We start from the raw sequence: 21,440 nt of genomic DNA, 5'->3' as shown, positions 1-21,440 counted from the left end.
GCAACCCGCAGGAGACTTTGCCACCCGGGTTCATTTACGGCTTGTTGCTTCTTTCTTGTCTTCCCCCTGCGGCCCCCCTTTTCTGGTTCTCTGATGATGTAATGTCCATTGAAGGCCAAAAGCCCCAAAACAGATCTTAAAATGTAAAAAATAAGACCTTCACTGCTTTCTCTCTAGTGTGTGAGGGCAACTTGTCCAATGCAACATGATGTTTATTTAGTTAATCATGAGCACAGTTGAAGTAAAATGGACAATGAAGAAGGTCACTATCCGCGAATGACAGCAACTGAAATGCGTGTTTTACTTGTATCATCATATTTAGAATTACCTGTGTTTTTACTTGATCCTACATTGTAACCTATTTGTTACCTTGAGCCTTTGCACGGATGACACGAGCCAAGCCACATGGCCGGAAGTTGAAAGAGAGAATCTCCTTTGTGGTGAAGCGCGTCAGCGGATTGGTGGAAAGTCAGTCGAGCCTCCAAGAATGCGCGTGCGCGTGTTGGGGTTACAACGCGGTAACCATGCTCGTTACCGTTATTTAGAATCAATCCGCTGCGCGCATCCATCACCATTCGTTTATCTTTGATCTCGCGGTAAACTCAGTTAAAGGCGGGATTTGCGTTTGGACACGTCCGGTCGGGCAAGAACAAAACGCACTCTCTTCTCCCTAAACAAACTACTGTCTATAGAATTTCCTCAATGCATGTGTGCGTGTGTGTGCGTGCGTGCGTGTGCGTGTGTGTTTGTGATCGCGTTGGGCGGGAAGGCTGGGCGTGTCGAAGCATCTATCTATGAAAGCCATGTGCGAGATCCCGGAGAGCCAAAAGAAGCAGCTTTACGCACGGCAACCCTCGGAGTTTACGGTAAAGTGGAGTCCTTGTTTTGACTTTCTCGTGCGTTCTGTCCGTGAAGTAGTCCCTAATGTCCTCGACAGGTGTCTTTAGATTAACTGCTGGCACCGGAGTTACATTTTAATCGCACAGTTTCATTGCGTAATAGTTACCAGATTGGCACACGACATTTACGGTTTATTTACCGTAGGCTCTTTTTTCCTTTCAGACCAGAACACATTATCTGTTAAGAGAGAACATGCTGCTGCTGAGGACTGTCGCGCCCTGGATGCTGCTGGTCTTCCTCGGACAGCAGGTCTCTCTGTCCTGCGGCACGCGCTATACGAAGGGAGTGCAGATGAGTGGGTACATGCCCGCCGCGAGCGGCCGGGGAAAGTTCCTCGCCACGGACAAGATGCTCTGCTCGTGGGGGACGGAAGACGTCGGGGACACCGTCAGGCTCTCTGTGAGATGCAAGGACCAGAAGACGCGCGTCAAAGGCGCAGTCGCCGATCTGGAGTGCCAATACAACGCCAAACCGCAGAGCTGCCCGGGCTACCGGTCCGACGCCAGGGGCTTCTGGAAACAGGTGGCCCGCGCGCTCAAAAAGTTGCGGGGCAAGGTGTGCAAGGACGGCCGCGCGCTGGTGAGGGCCGGCATGTGCAAGCGCGCGCCTCGCGACGCGCACTTCAAGCTGGACGTCCCCAGCCCCGTCGCCTCCGTGGAGGCCGCGGACCAGGAGGATCGCGAGCCGCTGCCCACTCGCTCCGTCTCCGCCGCACCGACGGCCTGCGGCGCGCGCGCGGACCACTGGGAAACGGCTGAAGAGAAGTGCGGAAGCGCGTGGGCCAGCGTGTGCAACTTCCTCCTGTCCATCGTGCAAAGGGACGAATGTTGAGTCTCGGATCACAGGACGACGCGCAGGATCGTTCACAGACTCGTCCACGTGGGGATATTAGCGGGACTTTTTTTAAGTATCTTTTTTTTGGAAAGTAACTTTAATGCTGAGCAGCTTGTTCTTAACTCCTGTTTGTTTGCTCAAGTTGAATAAATACACGATAAATACAACATATAACATGCCATTACAGTTACTTTTAAGATTTCAATTTGTATAGATGTTATTGTTACAGATTAAAATTAATGTTAGACACGCAATTAAAAAGCTGCTCAAACTTCAATGCGCTAATAATGATGATATACGTTTTGTTTTTATATAGATTATTTTATTGCTTGAAGTAAAATCTGCTGATGAATCTGTTTCTTACTTATTTCGACTATTTTTTGGGCCTTTTCAACGACTAGAATCCTTCAGGTGACACAAACATGCACCAACCGCAGAGCATTGCTGACCTGATTTCAAAGTTTGGAGTGCTGGATCTTGAGAAAATTTCCTTAATTATAGTGTAGTGTGTTAATAGTGTATTTTTACAATGTGGTTTTGTTATATTCAACGTTTATATTATTATACTATTCAACTGGATTATTATAATATAGAGTGGTACATTTCTTCTACCTCTGGTCAACTTTATCAATCAACCATGTGAACAGCACAAAATAAAGTTTTTCTATTCATACAATGTGTCCTCTTGCCTTGTATGAATATGACTTTTAAAGGGGAGAAGCAGTGGGATATATGAAGTTGGTGTGTGGACAAAATGAGCAAAATAAAATACACATTTTATCTGTCATTTATTCTCTCAGTCCTAAATCTTACGACTCAATTTCTTGATTTGTTTTATTTGTAAATATTTTTTAAAAACAACAACAACAACCACTGTGCAACACGAGACTGCAGAGCACTTTTAGAGGTACTGAGTTTAAAAAATCGAATCAATTCCTTCCTAAGGACTTTTAAACAGAAGCGTCCAGTGCTTTTAATATCTTAAATGAGTCTTAAGGGCTTTGTGTCAGAACTCACTTGGCCGATTGAATCTCAGGTTCCTTTCACCTCCGGCGGGAGGAACACAAAAGCGGAGTGATTGTACATGACGTTCAGACAGAAGACTTGTTCCTCTGGTTTCCTGCAGAAGTCTTAACTACTTTCTCAGTGACAGCGGCCCGCTGAGCCACGGAGATTGTGAGGAGACTGCTGTGATCCAGCTGTGTGTGTGTGTGTGTGTAATCACAAGACAATAACAAGTGCAAGCCCAGATGTGGATTTTATGCTTTCCTGTCAGTTCCTGAACTTCTTCACCTCTGACCTACTGCTCCTTCTACCCTACGACAGACACTTAAAAAAAAAAAAACGAACTGGAGAGAGATTTCCACCTTTTAACGGAAGTCCGCTCTCTTTGATGGCACAAAAGGGATTTTGTTTCACCGATTCCTTCAACCAGAGCTCAAGGACACATTCCAGGAAGGAGGAAGTAGTTAGAGGTTAGAGGTCAAGGGCCAAAAAGGAAATGAGGATACCATCCCAAAAGCTGCCTCCTCCGCGGGTCCTCGTGTATTTTTTTCAACATTGGGCTCCTGATCAAGAGGAGATGATGAAGTGCTGCCGCGGCAGTAATGGAGCGTGGAGGAGCTGCAGGGCTGTAAATCAGACGGCTGGTGTGGTTTTAAACCTCACCTTTCTTTTGGAAATGTTAATTATCTACTGTTGATTTATTTCTAAACAGCCTTAAATCTAAGATCTGCCTGTTTCCTCTGTGTGTTTTCGGGTTTGGCCACCCGCCTCTCTGGTCTCATCCAGCAGTCGTAGCTACGAAAGATAATACAAGATAATGTCCTACAGAACCACGAGCGGGGGAAGTATCGACCTTTTGACCTCATTCACATTTCAGTCGCATACATCAGAAAACTCCAGCCGGCCTTATGTACTTCCTTCTTTTAGGTGACCGGAAGAACTTCTCGTCAATCCGCAGCTTGAAGATGAGCTCTAATATAAAAGATCCTGTGTTTGATTTGTTTCAATGAGACGAGAGAGGATGGGGGGGGGGGGTTACCTTTACTTTGTGGGAGAGAACTCAGCGAGTAAGATGTTCAAAGGAAAAATCAATCTTCCTTTTTCAGCCAACATAACATTTACCGAAAAAATAAATCATTCCCCCCCAAAAATCGAATCGTCTCGGCTCGTTTCCCAGAACACGATGTGCGATCACCAGACAGCGAAACAAATGATTACCTGTTACTCAACTGCCATTTGAGGAGAATTCTTTCTCATAGCCCCTACAAAGCCCCCAGAAACCTACTTCCTCATCACCCCCTGTTAACGTGAGGTTCTACAAACTAGAAGCCCAGTCAAGAACAAAAAAGAAACACTCCACTGGCCCCGATTAAATAAATATAATGAGGTGAAGAAATCCCTGAATGAAAACACATTATCCTCAATAACCAACTCACGTGAGTCACATCAAAGGTGTGCGACACCTTTTCCGGCTCAAAGCTTCGGCGGTTTGCGGCGTGTCTCGTCTTGCCCCTCGCCGGGCGGTGACGCCGATGCTTTACAAACTGAACAAACACCCCGAGAGAGCAGCCGCCTTTGACTCCTCAGCTCAAAGCATTAAAACAACTTCTTTTTGAAAGCCCTTTGAGCTTTCAGACCTCCAAAGCAAAAGAAGACAATGCTTTCTATCGGCTCTTCCATCCGTCCTGTCTCACAAAACGGAGAAAAAGGGGTTTATTTTCCTGATGAATGAAAACAGGTGCGAACATCCTTTACTTAGTGATGGTTGGTTGGGGCGACTCTTTTTGTTGAGCGATCTTCAAAGCAGTCAAATAAATCTGATTTGCTACGTTTAGTCCATCAAATAATATAAGACGTTGAAGCTCGGCTGGATTTTCAACAATCACAGAAAACGTGAAAAAAAGACAAGGCCCAATGTGATGTTTGGACACGATGGTTGTTCACTTGGTTGAAAAGGGCTTTTCATTTTTGGGCTTTAGATCCATTTCTTCTTCACGATGGTCCAACTTGTGACCCTTAAGGTTCACGTGACCCCTAATTGATCTGTTATGTCTCCTGGTTTGTGGAAACCGTCACTCGCAAACTTTAAAACTCTAAACTCAAGATCTGTGGACACCTTTAAAACTGATTCTCCAGCAAAGCGTCCCACTTTTCTGTTCTTTAATGTTGAGTGCATTGTCTATTCCGCTCTTCAGCAAAGCTCAGCTTTTGCTTTAAGCCGCTGTCCGATTATGTGACAGCTCATACGTTCATAACGACAAGAGGAAATGTTTTCTTTCTTTTTAACTAATCTGTTAATGAAGGTCATCAATTTATTCTTCACCATATTTCAGTTTTTTAAATATGCGGTCGATTGATTTGAAAAAAAATCAAAGGGTGTATTTAACCTGCTCGCATATCTACATCTATTTAAAATGTTCTCTCTTGTGCGAACATAACATTTCCAGCCAAATGTAGCACAGATTGCAACCTGTTAGAAGTTAGATAAAAGATCAAAACAATTTTAAAAACACCATTCAAACCTCAAATCCTTTTAGAAAACATGATTGCGTTACTTCATTCGCGTTTGACGGAAGGCTCCGGTCTCCTCGTGTCGTTGCACGGCTCCTCTCCTTCTCTTGCACGCTTTGTTTCCCCGCTGTCAGTTTAGATCCGGTCCCGCCCCCAACGTCGATCACCTGATGTTCTGCACCCACCTGCACACCTGTTCCCACTTCCCTGATTAGCCCCTTAGTTTAAACACCTGCCCATTTGTGGTCACGACTTCATGTCGGGTCATGAAAGCAGCAGTGAAAAGACATTCTTTTGTTCGGGAGGACCAAAAGTCATCCGCTGCTTTGGTTTTCTTTTGTGTTTCTTTATCGACTCTTGTGTCAAGATGCGAAGATAACGTTGGATTAAAAATGACTGGAAATGATTATAAAAACTAGAGCTTCAGTGCAACTTGACATATGTTCCACAGGTCCTCTGTTGGGTCACGGTCCGATGGCAGCAGCGTGTCGTAGCAGACCTGTCTCCTCATGTGGGGATAATTATAAATCCTAATGGTACACAAAAAGTAAAGTTTGACTTTCTGAAAAGAAACCGAAAAGAAATCCGTCTTTACGTCATGACCGTTCCCGCGTTCCTCGATGCTATTTAGCTCATTCTTTTGTTGTACGGCATGAATTAATCACCCGCATCAACACAGCGATGTGGCGCAGTGAATGCAAGAGAACGAAATACGGGGAACTACAGAGTTTTACTGCTTTTCAAGTCAAACTAATAAAAGTAAAGTGGTTCTCAACATGTGCTCATCTTTTAATAGTCCTTACAACCTTTAACATTCTATGTATGATGGTAGCTGCTCTGTGCTGTGAAACAAAACTACCCAGTCAACTTGATCTTGAACTGCAATGATGAAGAGGAGGGGCTCGCTATAAAAGATCATCACAACAGAACTTTATGCTTCAGTACTTCAAAGTTCATGTTCTCCTGCAGCTTCTACTGGCAGTGGACCAGAGCGCTCAGCTGGTCCTCCGACCCATGCGGATGTACCTTAACGTATGTCTTATCTGTAGTTTATGTAGTCTTCAACAGCAAAGTCTCAAAAACGTATAAAACTATGAACTGTTTTGAGGGAGTAGAAAGCTGTACAAATAGCTGTACTTAAGTAAAGCACACTGAAGTATATATCAGCTATCTTCTATGGCCCTCATTCACCAATATCTATTTTTAGTTATTTCTTACACTGTTCTCAAGAAAGCTCCTAAGAAAAGTCTGTCATTCATGACGTGTTCCTAAACAGCGGAATTATTCGCAGGTGCGGCCTTTGAATGAAGAATCCCAATATATCGTAAATTGGAGACTGTGGAGGCCTCGACTCCAAAAGAAAGAAAAACGTAATTCTGAAGTGGAGTTAGGCCTAGCACACTTCAGTCACCATGGCAATTCAAAGTGCTTTACAAGTGTTTCAATGAATTTCTCCCTTTTAAAAGCTGCTCTTTCTCCCTCTTGTGGCCATCAGGAGACAGTATAAACTCAATTGAAATCACATGGGTACTTTTTAAAACATGTACTTGTATATGTGTACTTAGGGACAGATGCCGCAGAGACAAGAAAAGAGGGGTCCTTGTACTTCATCAGTTAAAATATTTATTCATGCATTTATTGTTTCTGCCATACAACGAGCTAACAAAACAAACCTTCGTATTACAAATTAAAGATATATATTTTTTTATATTTAAGATATTAGTCGCCATAAGCTGTATTAAGTGTTAGCTACCTTCCAAAGAAATTATTTGGATTCATACTTCAAAAGGCCTGATGGGCCGTCGCTCACGTGCAAGAACGTTTTATTGTTTTGCACATTGTGTGTTAGCTTCTTGTTTCATTGAGCAGACGGCCCCAAAAAAAAAAAAAAAAGGCTGACTTGGACACGAGGCACTTCAGGTGTGATTCCTGTTTTATTGCTTGTTTCCCGGGTTACGCATCATCTCCACCACAGAGCAATAGCAGGGCCTTTCGGTAGTCGCCGCCGGTATCTCCCTTTAAGCGAACACACAGAAATATAGAAGAAATAAATAAACGATTCATAGGTGAATAGTAACATGTTCACCAAATGTGTGCAACAGTGAGTGTGTGTCTGTACCTTGATCATGGAAAACAGGGAGCAGGCAAACAATTTCCTGAACTCAGTTCTGACGTCGAACAGGTCCACCTCACTGCGCGTCACCATCACTCTGATCAGGGTGTCATCATCGGTTCCTGCCCCCTGCGACAGCAAACACACGGTCACTGCGCGCCTCATAAATGTTTAATGACCACCTGAGAGCACGCGCCTCCCTTAGTAATTAACACTAGTTCATGTGCGCCCGGGTACGGCTCCACGTTGTTTGCCGATCCCGCTGCGCGTGACTGTTTTGTGGCAGCGTGTGTGCAGAAGCCAAAAGCAATCGTGACGCATCATCACCATGAAGTTGTTTTTAGAGCTTTTTACCCAGAGATTGGGGTGTGCCTTCATTCATTTAAATCAAATTGGGAAAAAACGTAGCATATGGGTCGAAAGTGAGTCAAAAATTCAGACTATTCAATTCAGACTTTTTTTTTAAAACAACTAACGTTGTGGTGGTGAAACATATCATTGATTACACTCAATCTGCTGTCTTTGTAGTCTTACCTTCATTGCGTAGTACAGAGTCTCAGCAAAATAGGTTGGAACGCTCCTGGCACACTTCACTTTGAGGAAAAACAGAACAGACGGTCGTCATTTTTCCATTCAAAGCGGAACAACGGAAACCCAGCCGGCGGTAGTTTTCGTACCGACGGCCAGAAGCAGGTCCCTCAGGCCTCCGGATGTTTCTCTCTTGATGCTCTCCTCCATCTCGAATCCGGCCAACTTCATGTAGGCATCAAATACTGCAACACATGGGTGCAGAATCAGTTTAGATAAAAAACAGCCACAATTTGAAAGGCTCTACGAGTTTCACTGCAAAAAGGTCAGACGAACCTTTCCTAAGATGCTCCGCACTGCGGTTTCCCAGGATGGTGACAAACGTTTGCTCGTCGGTGCCGAACTTCTGCTCCCCGGCCTTGAAGAGGACCTGCGACCGCGGACACACAAGGACTCAACCTACAGGTAATGACCTTTTCCATTGGATGCTACTGCTTATACGGAGGTATTGCAGTTGTCATTAACAGTGAGAGCAATGATACAAACAGCTGAACAAAATAAAATAAAGTCCCGTCCGTACTGGGCCTGGATCCAGAACTTCAGGATGATTAGAAATCATTCGGCAAAGTGGCATCATGCTGGACCACTTTAAAGTGTAAATCTGTTTAAAATTCAAGTTTGAGGGGGGGAAATGTACCTACTCCCTCCACAAGGAGGCTCTATTACGTTACAGATCAACTGTACAAACTGCAAAACACACACACACACACACACGCACACACACACTAACGCATGCACGCACACACACACATGCACGCACGCTTGCTTCAAAGTCCAGCATTTAGATCAACAAACACATGTGACCGTCACACCCCCAGACAGGAAGACAAGGGGCCCATTGATGGCGATGAGCCGAAATATTTATTGATCAGCGATAAAAGAACCGACTCACCTGAGCGTCGGCCTCGACGTTTCCCCCCTGGACGCCACTCTGCCTGTTCCCCTAGGGAGGGACAACACATAGCTGTTTACAGCAGAGCAGTCTAGGATAGAGGAGGGGACAGGAGAGGAGACGAGACTAGGATCTAGCAAAGGAAAGAACATGAGAGTACACACGGATAGAGAAGACGAGAGGAAAGGAGAGGAGGACACAAGGAAAGGGCAGAGGAGAGGAGCTTTACCTGCAGCAGAATAACCAAGAGTCTCTTGAAGTGGCCTGAAGTGTCACCAGATATATCTTCCTCCAGGTCGTCATCATACTCTGAGAAATAAAAGAAATGCACATCTTTTTAGGGGCATCTTTAAAAATATTACCATCAGGTTCATCTTTTTCACATGCATCTTAAAACACAGAAATATATCTAATACTGACGGACACAAACCCATCTGCAGTTGTCCGCTATCAGAAACAAACCTCACTGCTTCACGTCTACTTTCGTTATTAACTTCCGATGCTCCTTCCCTTTTTAAACTGCCCCTCCTCCGCACGCCACGGACTCTTTGCTTGACACAAACTGAGCCCACAGTCTATAATTAAAGTTAAGCTACAATAAATAAAACGTGATCGCTAAAAGCATTTGCAGTTTGTTTGCTGTTCTGGATCCCTGCTTGTCGGCGCCATTCAGGAAAATCACGAATATGTAAATAAAGAACATTTAACAACCATAATAAAAAGACTTGTGTGCGGGTGGTACCTTTTCTATAAGCAGCAACGATTTCCTTCACCTGCTGAGGGGTTCTGGAGGCGAGGATCTCCACGAGGACCTTCTCGTCGGTTCCTGCTCCCTGCGGGTCAAAGAGGGGAAACGCTGCGGCGTGAAGTTTCCACAGGACTGAGAAACTCTCCGTCCACAGCGCTTAAGAGCGCCTCGCCCCCCCCCCTCCCACCGCACTTACCTTGATGGCGTTGCGGAGCGCCGACACGTCATAAGCGAGGGGCGCGGCCATCAGTCCCACGATCAGGGTCTCGAATTTACCGCCCAGCTCTCCCTTTAGGGTGTCTACCAGATCCTGTCGTGAGGACACAGCGGGTACTTTAATGAAACACTGTGTGTGTGTGTGTGTCTGTGTGTGTATGCAGCGTAACCTCCACTTGTAATGCGCGCGCTTTAACAGCTGTTGAGTTGGTCCAACCTTTCCAAACTGAGTTTTGTAGGCGACCTTGATCTGCTGCCTCTGGGCGTTGCTGCGAGCCACCAACAACTGCAAGATGGCGTCCTCATCGGTCCCTGCGTCGAGAGGCACCGTGGTTACCCGGGCGGACCCTTGAGGATAGTCCTTTCAACCACATAATTACTGAGTCGAGGTCGGTAGATGTTTATCCCCCCCCACCCCCACCGCGGTGACTCAAGTTGCACCTCTGCCGACGTGCTGATGACTCGCTGCTGTCCGGGCGGAGCTCCCTCCTGACAGCAGCGAGTCACAACAGAGAGGAACTCCCGAAGGACAATAAACGCCCTCTCATTGGTCCGTTGGAGGTTTACTGCCGACCGACCCCGCGTTGGATGACGGTGTGTAGCTGTGCACGCATGCGAGTGTCTTACCAATCCCTTTCATGGCCTTGTACAGAACCTCGGCATCTTGAGTGGCATTGAAGTTCTGACTGGGTTTAACGGTTCCTCTGGCGGCCTGCAGCATGGAAGAAATGCACAGAGGAGGATTATTCTGATGTCTTCTGTTACAAATGATTTCTTTTTCAAGCACAGCTCGTAGCCACGGACACTTGTGCTGATTTATGCACCAATAAAGTTTATGTCTAAATACATATGTATGTATACATATGTACATACATACATACGTACATATACATACAAATGTTCTTCCAACTGCAACATATTATTTGTCTTCGTTTGACCAATTATTTATATATTTTTTTATCATAAATGCACCTACACCCAGGTTTAATCGCAGCAGCAATAATATTTCAGAAGGGAAACTTATGCATCAAAAGAAGATCTTTGTGCTGTGTGAAGGCCACACTTTAATCGATATGTAGTTTCATGCATGTTATCTCAGATATGTAACTTATGTGCAGAACCTTGTCAAAGAATTGGCCCCTCTATATCATGGCAGAACATACTTAATAAATCTCCAAATGTATGCTTACAGCAGGCTCAACATTCAGGGTTTTTAATGTGCATGATGTCATCATAGAGTCTTCTCTCAATTAATAATTACAGAACGCACCTTATCGACATTCATGAGTACATCCTCTAAATCTAAAAACACAGTCTCTGATTTTAAAGTGCACACTGTAAGCTTTTGCAGGACTTTCAGATGCAGGTGATTGACTTAATGACCCACAGACGTCATACAAGTGCATGCAGGTGTGCACACAAGCTCTCACATCACCCTCTTTACACCAACAGCACGTGTTTTTATACGGCTCTTTGTATAACGTCTGTACCTCAGAATTCTCCAGCGGTTCATAGATGATGGATTATCAGGCTAATCATTTCTTTGAATGTGGAAACAGAGTTTCAGACCGATCGATACACGGACAGTGAGACTGTGATGTGGTGGAAAACATTAACAACAAGATTGAGTTGAGTAAAAGAGGCTTCTATCTGCAACAGAGCTGCACTCATCCAAGACACTCCCTAAAAACAGTTGAACATTGACAATTAGACAAATGGTTGCTTCTTTTTGCAGAGGGATGTTTGGAAAGGAAAAACACGGGAATGTCTGGAATTCGGAAAAGCTGTGGCACGTCCAAAGGAAAGCTGGTGTCAATAATCAGCATTCTGTGTTTCGCTACGAAGCGGAACGCCGAAAATGTCCACGAGCTCCCAGACTCCCAGACACACTCATCGGCACAAGCTAAACAAAATCTAATCAGCCCGCAGCCGAACAATGAGATACTCAGAACTGCAGCACAACATCTCCGGTGGAATGTTAGACGCAGTCTTATAGCTCCAGCGGCGAGCGCTGCGTCGGGCGGGGTGAGCTCAGATACGACGGGCCGATGGAGGTGTATTCAAGCGCCGTTCGTGGAAACCGAGGCTTTCGCAACTGCCGACTCGCTGGTATTTAAACCACATACGAGCAGACCTACTTTTACCACATTATCAAATAATGCAATATACTGGTAGCAATACAATTACTAGTTACTACATTTGGCTTGAATGTGAATAACATTACTCTTTTACAGATTAATGGCCGGCTTGATTTTATATCTTTTATACGTCAACAAATTAAAAAAGACGAAAAACTCTCTGGTGTGTTAGCTGGTCTCTCTTATTCTTTAAAAGATTATTTCATTTTAACAAAACCTCTCAGGAGAGGCTCTTTAAATGTTTGACTATAGGAAACTAAATGATCTTCTGGGTGGGGAGGCTTACATTATTGCTGCAGAGCCCATTTGTTTCTAGTGAAGACTTTAAAAAGCTTAACTAACACAACTTAGAAAAAAAGGCATAATGAGTTCCTTAAAGCTGTTATAAAAAAAGAAACTGTATTCTTTGGGCACGTGCACTGCATCTTTATGAGACGTTTACTTTGTTCATTCCTTAAAGTGGACATGAGTCTAAGATAGACACAATATGACGGTTTACAGTCGCAGACTAAACTGTTTGCAGAGAGCAGCTGTGCTACGTCATCCCCGACTCCTTCCCCGGAATATGATCTTGTTCTCTTCGAGCTCCACCCCTACAAACGCAAAGGAGTTTCCCCTTTAAGAAAGGAAGGTGGGCTTTAAACTTCAGGCTAGTGGTGGAAATGGGTGGATTTAAAAACAGAGAGAGAGCTGGAAAGACTCACCCAAATGGAATAGTGAGTCATATGATAAACTTCCCCAAATGAAACAGACCCCCACACACACACACTTAACACTTGATAAACTGCAAGTTTTAGTAAAAGTATTTTGATAACTTTTTCATAAAAAGAACGCATTAAAAGCCACAAGTTGCTCTTTGAAGTTCTTTAATAGTTGCTTATATACTTTTCTTTCTCTTTATAAACGAACGTACTGCCACATATTTCTTTTGCACAACATTTGCACAATTCTGCCATATTGGCACAACTTGCACCACCATGTCATTCATATCCACAACCGTGCTGCATATAATGTATATCGTGCTCCATGTGTATTTCACACTGTACATCTATATATATACTCTTTATCTGCTCCCTTGCACTTCTGGTTAGATGCTAAACTGCTTTTCGTTGTCTTAGTACCTGTACTCTGTGCATGATAGTAAAGTTGAATCTAATATTCACGAGTGGGCTTCTGCGTTTCCTGTAAACTTATTCTTATCTTACATCGTGTCAGTGAATTAACGTTCAAACCTCCTTTCAGATGAATCACTGTTAAGCGTTAGAATACGTTGATGAAAAGTGGGCGTGGTCTTAGATTTTACAGGGCAAAACCCTTTAGAGTCACATATTTAACAGATGTTCACAAAGACCTTTGGACGCTGTAAGCACCCGTTTAATAAAACCTTTCAAATATAAAGTTAATTTTGATTAGGCAGCTAAAACAAACATGTGAAGGGAGGATGACTCACCATTTTGTCGGTTCTGGGTATTTGTTGTGCGGAAGAAGAAGATCTGTTGGAGAGGGAAAAAAACCGTTATTTAGCATAGAAGCCAAACAAATAGCAAAAAGTTATTCTCTCTCTCTCTCCGAAAACCAGATGTTCTTACTACTGGGTCGTTATCGCGAGCGTATCTCGTCACGGTTTTTAGTTCGAACGATAACGCGCGTCTGTTCTCCGCAGGTGGCATCGCTTACCTGTATTCTCTAACTTTACATCAACATAACATGAAAAATAAAAAGAAGTTCTCCGGGGAAACTTACCGCCGAGTAACAGCCGTCAGGCGAAGAGGAGAAATACAACCGGCCGCTGGAGAAGAGAGGAGGGGAAGGACCGAATCAGGCGAGAAGAGGCGGAATCCCACTCGGATAAAACTCTGCTAGGCGCGTGACCGTGTGGGTGCGCGTGCCCAGGCCGCACCCCGGTGCACGCGACCTGGCGTACAAGTCAAGGAACCGAACGGCCCTGAAGCATTCTGGGAAATGGTGTCACAAATGTAGCAGCTGGTGACGTTGTTGGTGGCTTAATAACATTAAGTGATTTATAAATGGATCAAGTATTGATCTGCAGATTCACTAGTGACTAAATTTATAAAATGCATTCATTAAAGTAAACGTATAAAGCAACGAATACTAAGGTGAGGTACCTCAAACGTGTACTGAAGCACAGTGCTAAGTAAATACTTCTCCCACTGGCTGTATTATCAACAGAAGGCCCGTCCGACCAAATGTTACCTGACAGGTTTCCATGTAGAGATTGTTAATTTATTGACCTGTATAACAAAAGATTAAGCGACTTCTGCCTTTATGTCAATGTTTTAAGGTGCTAAACATATACACTGTCTCCCAATGCATTCACGCTCCAAAAATCAGACATTTGGAAGTGTTTAGTCTTTGTCATTAATTCTCTATTACTGCAAAGGGTTCTGCTGCATCTATCACCTGTACTGTTTAACTTTGTCTGTCAGTTGTTTGTGGTCTGCTAACAGATTGCAAAACTCTTATATAAAAAAAAAGACAAACTGCCAAGTTGAGCCATCACATCCGAGGTTTCACCTCTCTTGATTACACATAATAAATTCAGCCCATTGTTAATATTAAACTATGACTGTGGCTTTATGGTGAGTACACATAAGAGATAATTAACAAAACAAGCAATGGTAACTCACAGTTACTTCATGCAATCATTGATTTATGACCAAATAGCTGGAATCCAGCTACATATGTAACATTATTTCAGACCCGCGGCATATGCTCAGCCTCTCTGGAAGCAGAAGACTACATATTCTCACCGAAATATGGAGCTTTTTTTAAATATCAAAACTAATGTTCCAATTCTGCCAAAGATCTTATCCGAAAGAGATAAAAAAAAAAAACACACGCACACTCACATGCAAACTGCTTTTGACTTTGATTGCGAAAGGCTTATAGTTTTAATCTCATGCAAAGTTTTACAGTTCTTTTCCTCTGAACTATTATTAATTGTCCCCAACTGAATGTTGCCTCCTGTTTGTTTGAAAAATGCTACGGGTAAGCATTTATCATTCAAATGGAACTGGAAATATATTTAAATTTATAGTTTGGCTGATATCCAGCGGAGGCTCCGTCAGCTTCAGGGGGAGGTGCAGTTGGGAGGTTCTGCAGTCGGTGCAAAGCAGCTGGAATGAGGTGTAGCACAGATTCTAATCTGGAATGCTTGGAGTGCTCTGCTATAATTTAACGATCAGAGGCTATTCTGTTCTCAGTGTCTTTAGTCATAACCACAGATTATTATGGGACAGGGCATAGACATAGTTACTGTTGCCGGTGAGGGATGCCCAGATGATTAGCGGGCAAAGTGATGTTCTGCTACACAATATATTTAGTATATTTGTATACACAACTTTCCTCAGACAGCACTTTGTGCAGCGAGATCCACACAAGCAATGGACTGTTTATAATCACGTCTTTTTATCCGCTGTGCAGCAAAACATTGGATTTGATTCATTTTATTCAGTTGGAAGAGATGGGATTTCATTATCACGCTGATTATGATGCCCTGACAGTCTACGGTTCATAACATTCTGTGCATGTTTTTGTTAAACGCTCTTCAGCACACAAGCTCTGGGAAAATAAGGGTTGGGTTAAAACATTTGACATACATACTAAATTAATTCCAATATTTTTAATGTAATCACCACACATCTTCACACATCTTCTACAGGCCGCTACCTCATTTATGCTCATCCACATTTTTAACCACCCACAGGGACTTAAAATGCTCTTTTATCATTTGGAAACACTGTCATTCTTTTGTCAAGGTAAAATCCCATTGCAAACAGTGATGGAACAACAGATCAGCCTCTTTAGCTCCCTATCTTTATTACATTTTATTGAATATGATCAGCTTAAGTAGCCTAAAATAGAAACTCAACTACCTCAATACGGTATGAAAATACAGAACTCAAAAAAGGTACTTTGTGTTCACCTCTGGTAAGAATGTATTTACACAATTAGATTTCAGTTATTTTAACTAGGATTTGGACATTCACAACATCATAGATTATCATAGAATACAAACTGAATGATTTACATGTGATCCGTGTACTCCACACCACTACAATTATCGACGGGATGATTGAAAAATATGTCCCTTATTGAAATTGAACTTAGGCCAGAACCATTGTTGATAGAGTGATTAGGGTTGTACAACTTTGCTTCTAGAAAGATCTTGGATTGACGAGAGTGATCTCGTATTCAGCGGTGTGGTCTAACTTTTTAATTTTTTTTATTAAGGAAATATCTCTTTCTGGGAAGTTACTACATAAACATATTCGTAGCACAAAAAAACACCTACCATTTCAAATCCTTTGATATTTCTCAGAAGGGCAGTTAATTATGAACGCCACCGGTTATTTGACGTGAGACCACCCCCCCTGTCTGCCGGTAAGTGGTATGACCCGCAGCATAAAACATGGACAGGCTCTGTAAGTCCAACTGACGACTTCAAACCGACAACGAATACGAAGCAGACGCGCAGTCACCCCGAAAAAGTGCAAAAATGGAGTGGACCCCAATGGAAATCAACCCCGAGGTGGGCTTGAATGTCTTTGGATCAGTAACTGTTTTACCAGAATGTTTTCTAACCGCAAACTCACCTGCGGCCTCTGTTTATGTCGTTTCAGATGCTGAACAAGGTGAGTAACGGTTAAGCTAACCGAACAATGGCCATGCATTCACAACGTTTTATGTTTGCTTCGACTGTCAGGTATGTACGTTTTAAAGTAGCTAGCTAGCTATCGGGCCAGTTAAAACCGTTATACCGGTTAAAACAAGACGCGGGGGGAGAAAAGAAGCCACCATGTTGCTACTGCGCAGTTAATGTTATGGTATAAAATAAAAGCTGCGCCATTAAACAAAGGGAGTGACTATCTGCCTTTTAATGTGTGGAAGCATCCCTCCCCCCACCCCCCCCAACGGTGCGAGGCTAAAGGGTGTGGTCCTACTGGACCAACACAACGCAGCATCTTCACCCCCCCCCCCCCCCCCACACACACACTTCCCACATTTAACGTTACATATCCACAATCAATCCTGCAATCCTTAACTGATTCCCATTCATTTGGGTTGTTTTGGTTCTTGTCCTCGCTGTGCTTCAGATGATGATCAACCTCGGTGTGGGTGAAAGCTGGCGCTTCTCAGACGTGCTGGGATTTGAGAAGGACCAACTCTCTGCTGTCCCCAAACCTTGCTGTGCATTGATGCTGCTATTCCCACTTACCCAACAGGTAATTGCGGTTTGATGGCTGTGGCGACTTTTTCCTGGAAAGGGTGGGGATGAGTCACTTATACAGGCTGTCTGTGGGGGGGCAGCCTGCGGTGCAGGCAGGGCACGGTTGCAGACAGCGTGAGCATATGCAATAGTTTGAATATGTGTGGACTGGGCTGGCAGCTAGGATACCAACATGACTCGGTTATCCTGTTCGACGCCATTTGTTTTGTATAGCCAAACGTCTCACATTTTCAGCTTTGCAATCTGTACACGTGACAAAACTTGTCCCCACATCAGCACAGGGAAAAACTTTCCCCAACAAAACCCCTCCTAGGATGGCCAAGTGCAATATATTAAGGACATGAGGTATAAGTCAGCATTTCTATTCGGTTGACCGTGACCTTCACCTAAAGATTAGAAGTGACGTAGTTGACCTGTGTTCATGTGGGCAGTTGACCATGACAATGCTCTATGTGGTGTGTGTGTGTGTGTGTGTGTGTGTTGCAGCACGAGTCGTTCAGGCAGCAGCAGGCTGACAGTGTTACAGACGGCTCTGGGGTTTATTTCCTGAAGCAGACTGCTTCCAATTCCTGTGGCACGATCGCCATGCTGCATGCTGTGGCCAACAACAAAAGCAAAATGTCATTTGGTGAGTGCGGTTGGTTGGCAAAGGACACTGCAGTTACTTTTCACAGTGCAGAAATCTCTTGCTGCTGATTAATTTAATGTGCTCAGTTTCTTGTCTGGGATTAATTACGTAAGCAAAAGCGGAACGTTAAAATTGTTGGCGTTATTCTGGGTACTCTGTAATCCTGTCATCACTGGATGATTGGCAATACAGTTGATTAGTGCGGCAGGTTATGATTTTGTTATGTGAACTGGCATATTCATTTCTAATTGACCTTATTTTTCTTTTGGATCTTTTCAGAGGGTGGCTCTGCCCTGAAGAAGTTTCTAGATGAGACTGCTAACATGTCTGCTGATGACCGTGCCAAACATCTGGAGAAGAACAAGGTAAACGGTTGAAGCTGCATTCTCATTTCTATTAAATTTTAGAGCATGAAGATTCAGCTGTTGGATGGGAACACAATCTCCAAAATATCATATATGGTTTTGGTAAGACTTCATGTGACAATAATAAGTCTGCACATGGTTGCATTCTTGTATAGAAATGTGTGGATAAAATGACTAAGCTTAACATTTCCACCAAATGACTATGAACATTAAACTCTTGCTTTTAAAAAAGCCTCAATTGGTAACGACAAGCTACATATTTTGTCCACTTGGAGGCACTGCACACCAATAAGTCACTCTAAAGGATGCTCAATGGCTGTTAAATAGTTTACAAATACAAATATATTTCAATCCTGTGAAACAATACAATTGTAATATGCTAATAATTACAAAAACATTTGCATATGTACAGATTACTTTTTTTTTACCGTATTCTATTTACATTTTCTAAATTTCTCTTCTCCAGGCAATCTGGGAGGCTCACAATGAGGTTGCGGCGCAGGGCCAATGTAGGGTAAGATGGCTAACCTCATATTACCCTTTCAGAAAGTATGTGCACTTCTCTCAAGCTGCATTTGGACCCACATCTAACCCTGGTCTAGGGCAAAGGTCATGATGGTGGGCCGGGTTGATGTGCATCGACAAATTCGGATTAATTCCGCTGTGGGTCTAACCCACACACCTATTCTCAAAGGGGAATAACCGATTAGTTTTACCTTACTTTTTAGTGGATGTCTTTTCTGACGCTTTCATGAATTCTATTTACTCCTGATGTTAATTCAAACCTGAACTTTCGCAGCCGGAAGCCGACAAAGTCAACTTCCACTTTATCGCCTTTGTCAATGTAACTGGACAACTTTATGAATTTGGTAAGAACCTAGTCTCATTTTGTACGTCCTGTTATGTTAGTTTTGTGGATTCCTGACTGATTTTGTTTTTAAGATGGGAGAATGAATGGACCTGTGAAGCATGGCGCTACCAAGGATGACTCCTTCGTAATGGTAGGTTTAACTATTTTTTTTGTTATTTATTTTATTCTTATAGTAAGATATGGAATTGTTAAAGTTATTGGGTTTATAAACCCGGAATAGGGAGTGGCTGGTCCCAAGAGTCTTTCTTCAATCGATAAACTCTGCAAATGCACTCTCTCCAAAAGGGATGATACAACTGCAATGGAGCTTAAGCAATTATGTTTCACCATATATTGTGGGGGGGGAAAAAACCAAGCCATGAGAGACTACTAGTTTGTTAGAATTTCGATTGATAACTTGACCAGTCTAGGATTTAACTGGAAAACCAAATGCGTTTAGTTCCATTTTGCAGATACGCTGTTGACGTCATGGCGCGCAAGTCTATAAGATGTCCCGTCAAACTACCTCAAGAGGGCTCTGCATGCAATACTTATCTTGCAGAAATGTTAGAACTTGTCGACCCTGAAGTGGAATGAAAGCTCACATAGCGTGCTTCTCAAGTAGACTTAAATTCACGCTGCATACTGCAGTATTGCCATCAGCCCTACTGGGGCATATTTTAATACTAGCAGTAAAATATACAGATCTTTATGGACTCTTCTTAATGAAAGCTTTTCCTCCATGGTTAGCAAGTGTAATCTTTCTAGTTCATGTATCGCCGAGTAAAGATGTATCTAATTTATATTTTCCCCTTTTCATACCTGCCCAGGATGCAGCCAAAGTGTGCCGTGGCTTCATTGAGAGGGAGCAAGGCGAGGTCCGTTTCTCAGCGGTGGCTCTTAGTCACAGTTAGATATTCGGCAGGACATGCTTTAAAGTTGTAAACCCAAATGTTCTAAAGCATTCACATGACAAACACAATCAACAGGCACCTAGAACAACCTGTGAACCCACGCATCTGCAGGCACTATGCACTATAAAGCACATATTGTTGCCACATACGGTTCTTTCATCTCAAGAACAAAGAACACTAACTCACCATTAACCCTTTTGTTCTACTGAGATAAGCTTGTCCACACTGTTTTATGTGACTTCATTCAGCAATGGGACTTGTAAAACATGAGGTCAGATATCCCCACTACGTGTGTTTGTGTGTGCGCATTGGTCTTTCTTGCGAGTTTGTTTTTGTATGTGATTGTTGAAGCTTTTCAAAGTAAAAAAAAAAAAATTCTGATGCTTGAATACCTTTTTGTGCCAATACATATAAAATGGAGTGAGAAAGAAAAGGCAGAATTCTTTTCCCCAAATGCCTTCAGCTTATAAGCATCTGACATTCCTCAGAACAGCACACGTCGAAATAATTTAACCAGTGTTTGCGGATTAACAAAACCTTTTTTGCATTTTGGTCTTGGGTGACTGTAAAAAAAACAAAAAAACAAAAAACAAAATTGTTACTGGTGGAATGCAGTAGTTGTTTGAAAAAAAAAAAAAATACATTTGAGATGTTTGCACTTTTGAAAACTGATTTTCACTTAATCTGTAAATGTTCAAATACACTAGTGTGAAAGTTAAATGCAAAACTTCCAAAGGCGAACATAAAAAGCTGCTCTGCTGGGTAGTTGTTGTGCAGGGTGCTAGTTCTGTATTCTTATGCTGTTCCCTAACTGTACCTTTTTATGCACCTTCAAATACTATGTTGCTGTGGTTCTGTTTATGAAGCAGCTGTGGGTTTCAATAAAGCAACCATTATACCTGTCTATGTGGTCTCTTTCATTTTAAACCGGACCCCTTACTTCACTGACTTCCCCCCCGCTCCAAACATCCGTCTGCACTTGAGGCGATGAAGTGGTTCGTGTCCTGTGGCTTTCCATTTTGGCTGCAGTTAAACTGCAAAAGGATGAAACTGCAGGTGTGTTTTTGCTCGGCTCACCTCAGAACAATACTTTTTTTTTTTTTTTTTTTTTTTATCAGTTCCAAAATGGCAGGCAGTATGTTTACTTGGATGACAGGGCGCTGTTTCAATAGAGACTAAGCGATCGTGAGAAGGCACAGATGTATACTGCAGTCCTTATCCACGCAGACAGACCGGCTGATATCTTTGAGACAGGAACTGCGGATTTATTAGCCTGTGGTCGAGTCTTTGTCTCTCCGTTGTTTATAAATCTGTTTACGCCACACTAAGGAAAGACTAAACATCAGTTTGTATTCATGATCAACACTGATTACAACATGGCTAACTGCAAACCATTCTTTGTTCATTTTGTTAAATGCAGCTAATAGGGCTTCATGTTTTTGAGTCTTTTGCTCAATGACAAACACTTTTTCCACATTGGGCAACGT

General features: G+C 43.0%; 3 protein-coding genes across 7 annotated transcripts; 2 read left to right on the top strand and 1 right to left on the bottom strand.

The window, feature by feature from the left end:
• The first annotated feature begins 499 nt into the window (after positions 1-499).
• Positions 500-2,407, top strand: LOC120825838 (fibroblast growth factor-binding protein 1). The gene is made up of 2 exons (XM_040187683.2): positions 500-866; positions 1,063-2,407. Exons 1-2 carry the CDS (start codon positions 795-797, stop codon positions 1,729-1,731), a joined length of 741 nt encoding a protein of 246 aa, XP_040043617.1. The 5' UTR covers positions 500-794; the 3' UTR covers positions 1,732-2,407.
• Positions 2,408-6,853: 4,446 nt separating this feature from the next.
• On the bottom strand, positions 6,854-13,897 carry anxa5b (annexin A5b). 3 transcript variants are annotated; one of them, XM_040186764.2, is made up of 13 exons: positions 13,689-13,897; positions 13,396-13,438; positions 10,435-10,519; positions 10,025-10,119; positions 9,788-9,901; positions 9,586-9,676; positions 9,073-9,152; positions 8,844-8,894; positions 8,228-8,321; positions 8,041-8,136; positions 7,898-7,956; positions 7,370-7,492; positions 6,854-7,266 (listed from the first exon to the last, which is right to left on the bottom strand). In XM_040186764.2, exons 2-13 carry the CDS (start codon positions 13,396-13,398, stop codon positions 7,204-7,206), a joined length of 954 nt encoding a protein of 317 aa, XP_040042698.1. In that variant the 5' UTR covers positions 13,399-13,438; positions 13,689-13,897; the 3' UTR covers positions 6,854-7,203. The 3 variants fall into 3 exon arrangements, with proteins under 3 accessions (XP_040042698.1, XP_077965318.1, XP_040042697.1); XM_078109192.1 differs by having other exon boundaries at positions 9,788-10,119; positions 13,689-13,837; XM_040186763.2 differs by lacking the exons at positions 13,396-13,438; positions 13,689-13,897 and having other exon boundaries at positions 10,435-10,543.
• Positions 13,898-16,285: 2,388 nt separating this feature from the next.
• On the top strand, positions 16,286-20,856 carry uchl1 (ubiquitin carboxyl-terminal esterase L1 (ubiquitin thiolesterase)). Of its 3 annotated transcripts, none has more exons than XM_040186766.2 (9): positions 16,355-16,497; positions 16,589-16,600; positions 17,063-17,191; positions 17,683-17,824; positions 18,104-18,189; positions 18,656-18,703; positions 18,989-19,058; positions 19,132-19,190; positions 19,870-20,856. In XM_040186766.2, exons 1-9 carry the CDS (start codon positions 16,465-16,467, stop codon positions 19,951-19,953), a joined length of 663 nt encoding a protein of 220 aa, XP_040042700.1. In that variant the 5' UTR covers positions 16,355-16,464; the 3' UTR covers positions 19,954-20,856. The 3 variants fall into 3 exon arrangements, with proteins under 3 accessions (XP_077965316.1, XP_040042700.1, XP_077965317.1); XM_078109191.1 differs by having other exon boundaries at positions 16,403-16,497; positions 16,589-16,671; XM_078109190.1 differs by lacking the exon at positions 16,589-16,600 and having other exon boundaries at positions 16,286-16,497.
• The last annotated feature ends 584 nt before the right edge of the window (positions 20,857-21,440 follow it).

Source organism: Gasterosteus aculeatus, chromosome 9 (genome assembly GCF_964276395.1).
Source record: "Gasterosteus aculeatus chromosome 9, fGasAcu3.hap1.1, whole genome shotgun sequence".
Lineage (NCBI taxonomy): Eukaryota > Metazoa > Chordata > Actinopteri > Perciformes > Gasterosteidae > Gasterosteus > Gasterosteus aculeatus.
The sequence above is the reverse complement of the archived record's forward strand: the minus strand, read 5'-3'. Positions and strand labels throughout refer to the sequence as shown.

What these genes read in the sequence shown, in the direction of transcription:
- anxa5b (XM_078109192.1), bottom strand. An exon ending in CAAGGCCATGAAAGGGATTG is followed by an intron (nt 10,120 to 10,434) that starts GTAAGACACTCG and finishes CTCTCGACGCAG; the next exon opens with GGACCGATGAGGACGCCATC. An exon ending in CTCTGTACTACGCAATGAAG is followed by an intron (nt 7,493 to 7,897) that starts GTAAGACTACAA and finishes TTGCTGTCGCAG; the next exon opens with GGGGCAGGAACCGATGATGA.
- LOC120825838 (XM_040187683.2), top strand. Translation starts at nt 795, where the DNA reads ATGAAAGCCATGTGCGAGATCCCGGAGAGCCAAAAGAAGCAGCTTTAC. An exon ending in GGCAACCCTCGGAGTTTACG is followed by an intron (nt 867 to 1,062) that starts GTAAAGTGGAGT and finishes TTTTCCTTTCAG; the next exon opens with ACCAGAACACATTATCTGTT.
- uchl1 (XM_040186766.2), top strand. Translation starts at nt 16,465, where the DNA reads ATGGAGTGGACCCCAATGGAAATCAACCCCGAG. An exon ending in TATTCCCACTTACCCAACAG is followed by an intron (nt 17,192 to 17,682) that starts GTAATTGCGGTT and finishes TGTGTGTTGCAG; the next exon opens with CACGAGTCGTTCAGGCAGCA. An exon ending in CGGCGCAGGGCCAATGTAGG is followed by an intron (nt 18,704 to 18,988) that starts GTAAGATGGCTA and finishes GAACTTTCGCAG; the next exon opens with CCGGAAGCCGACAAAGTCAA.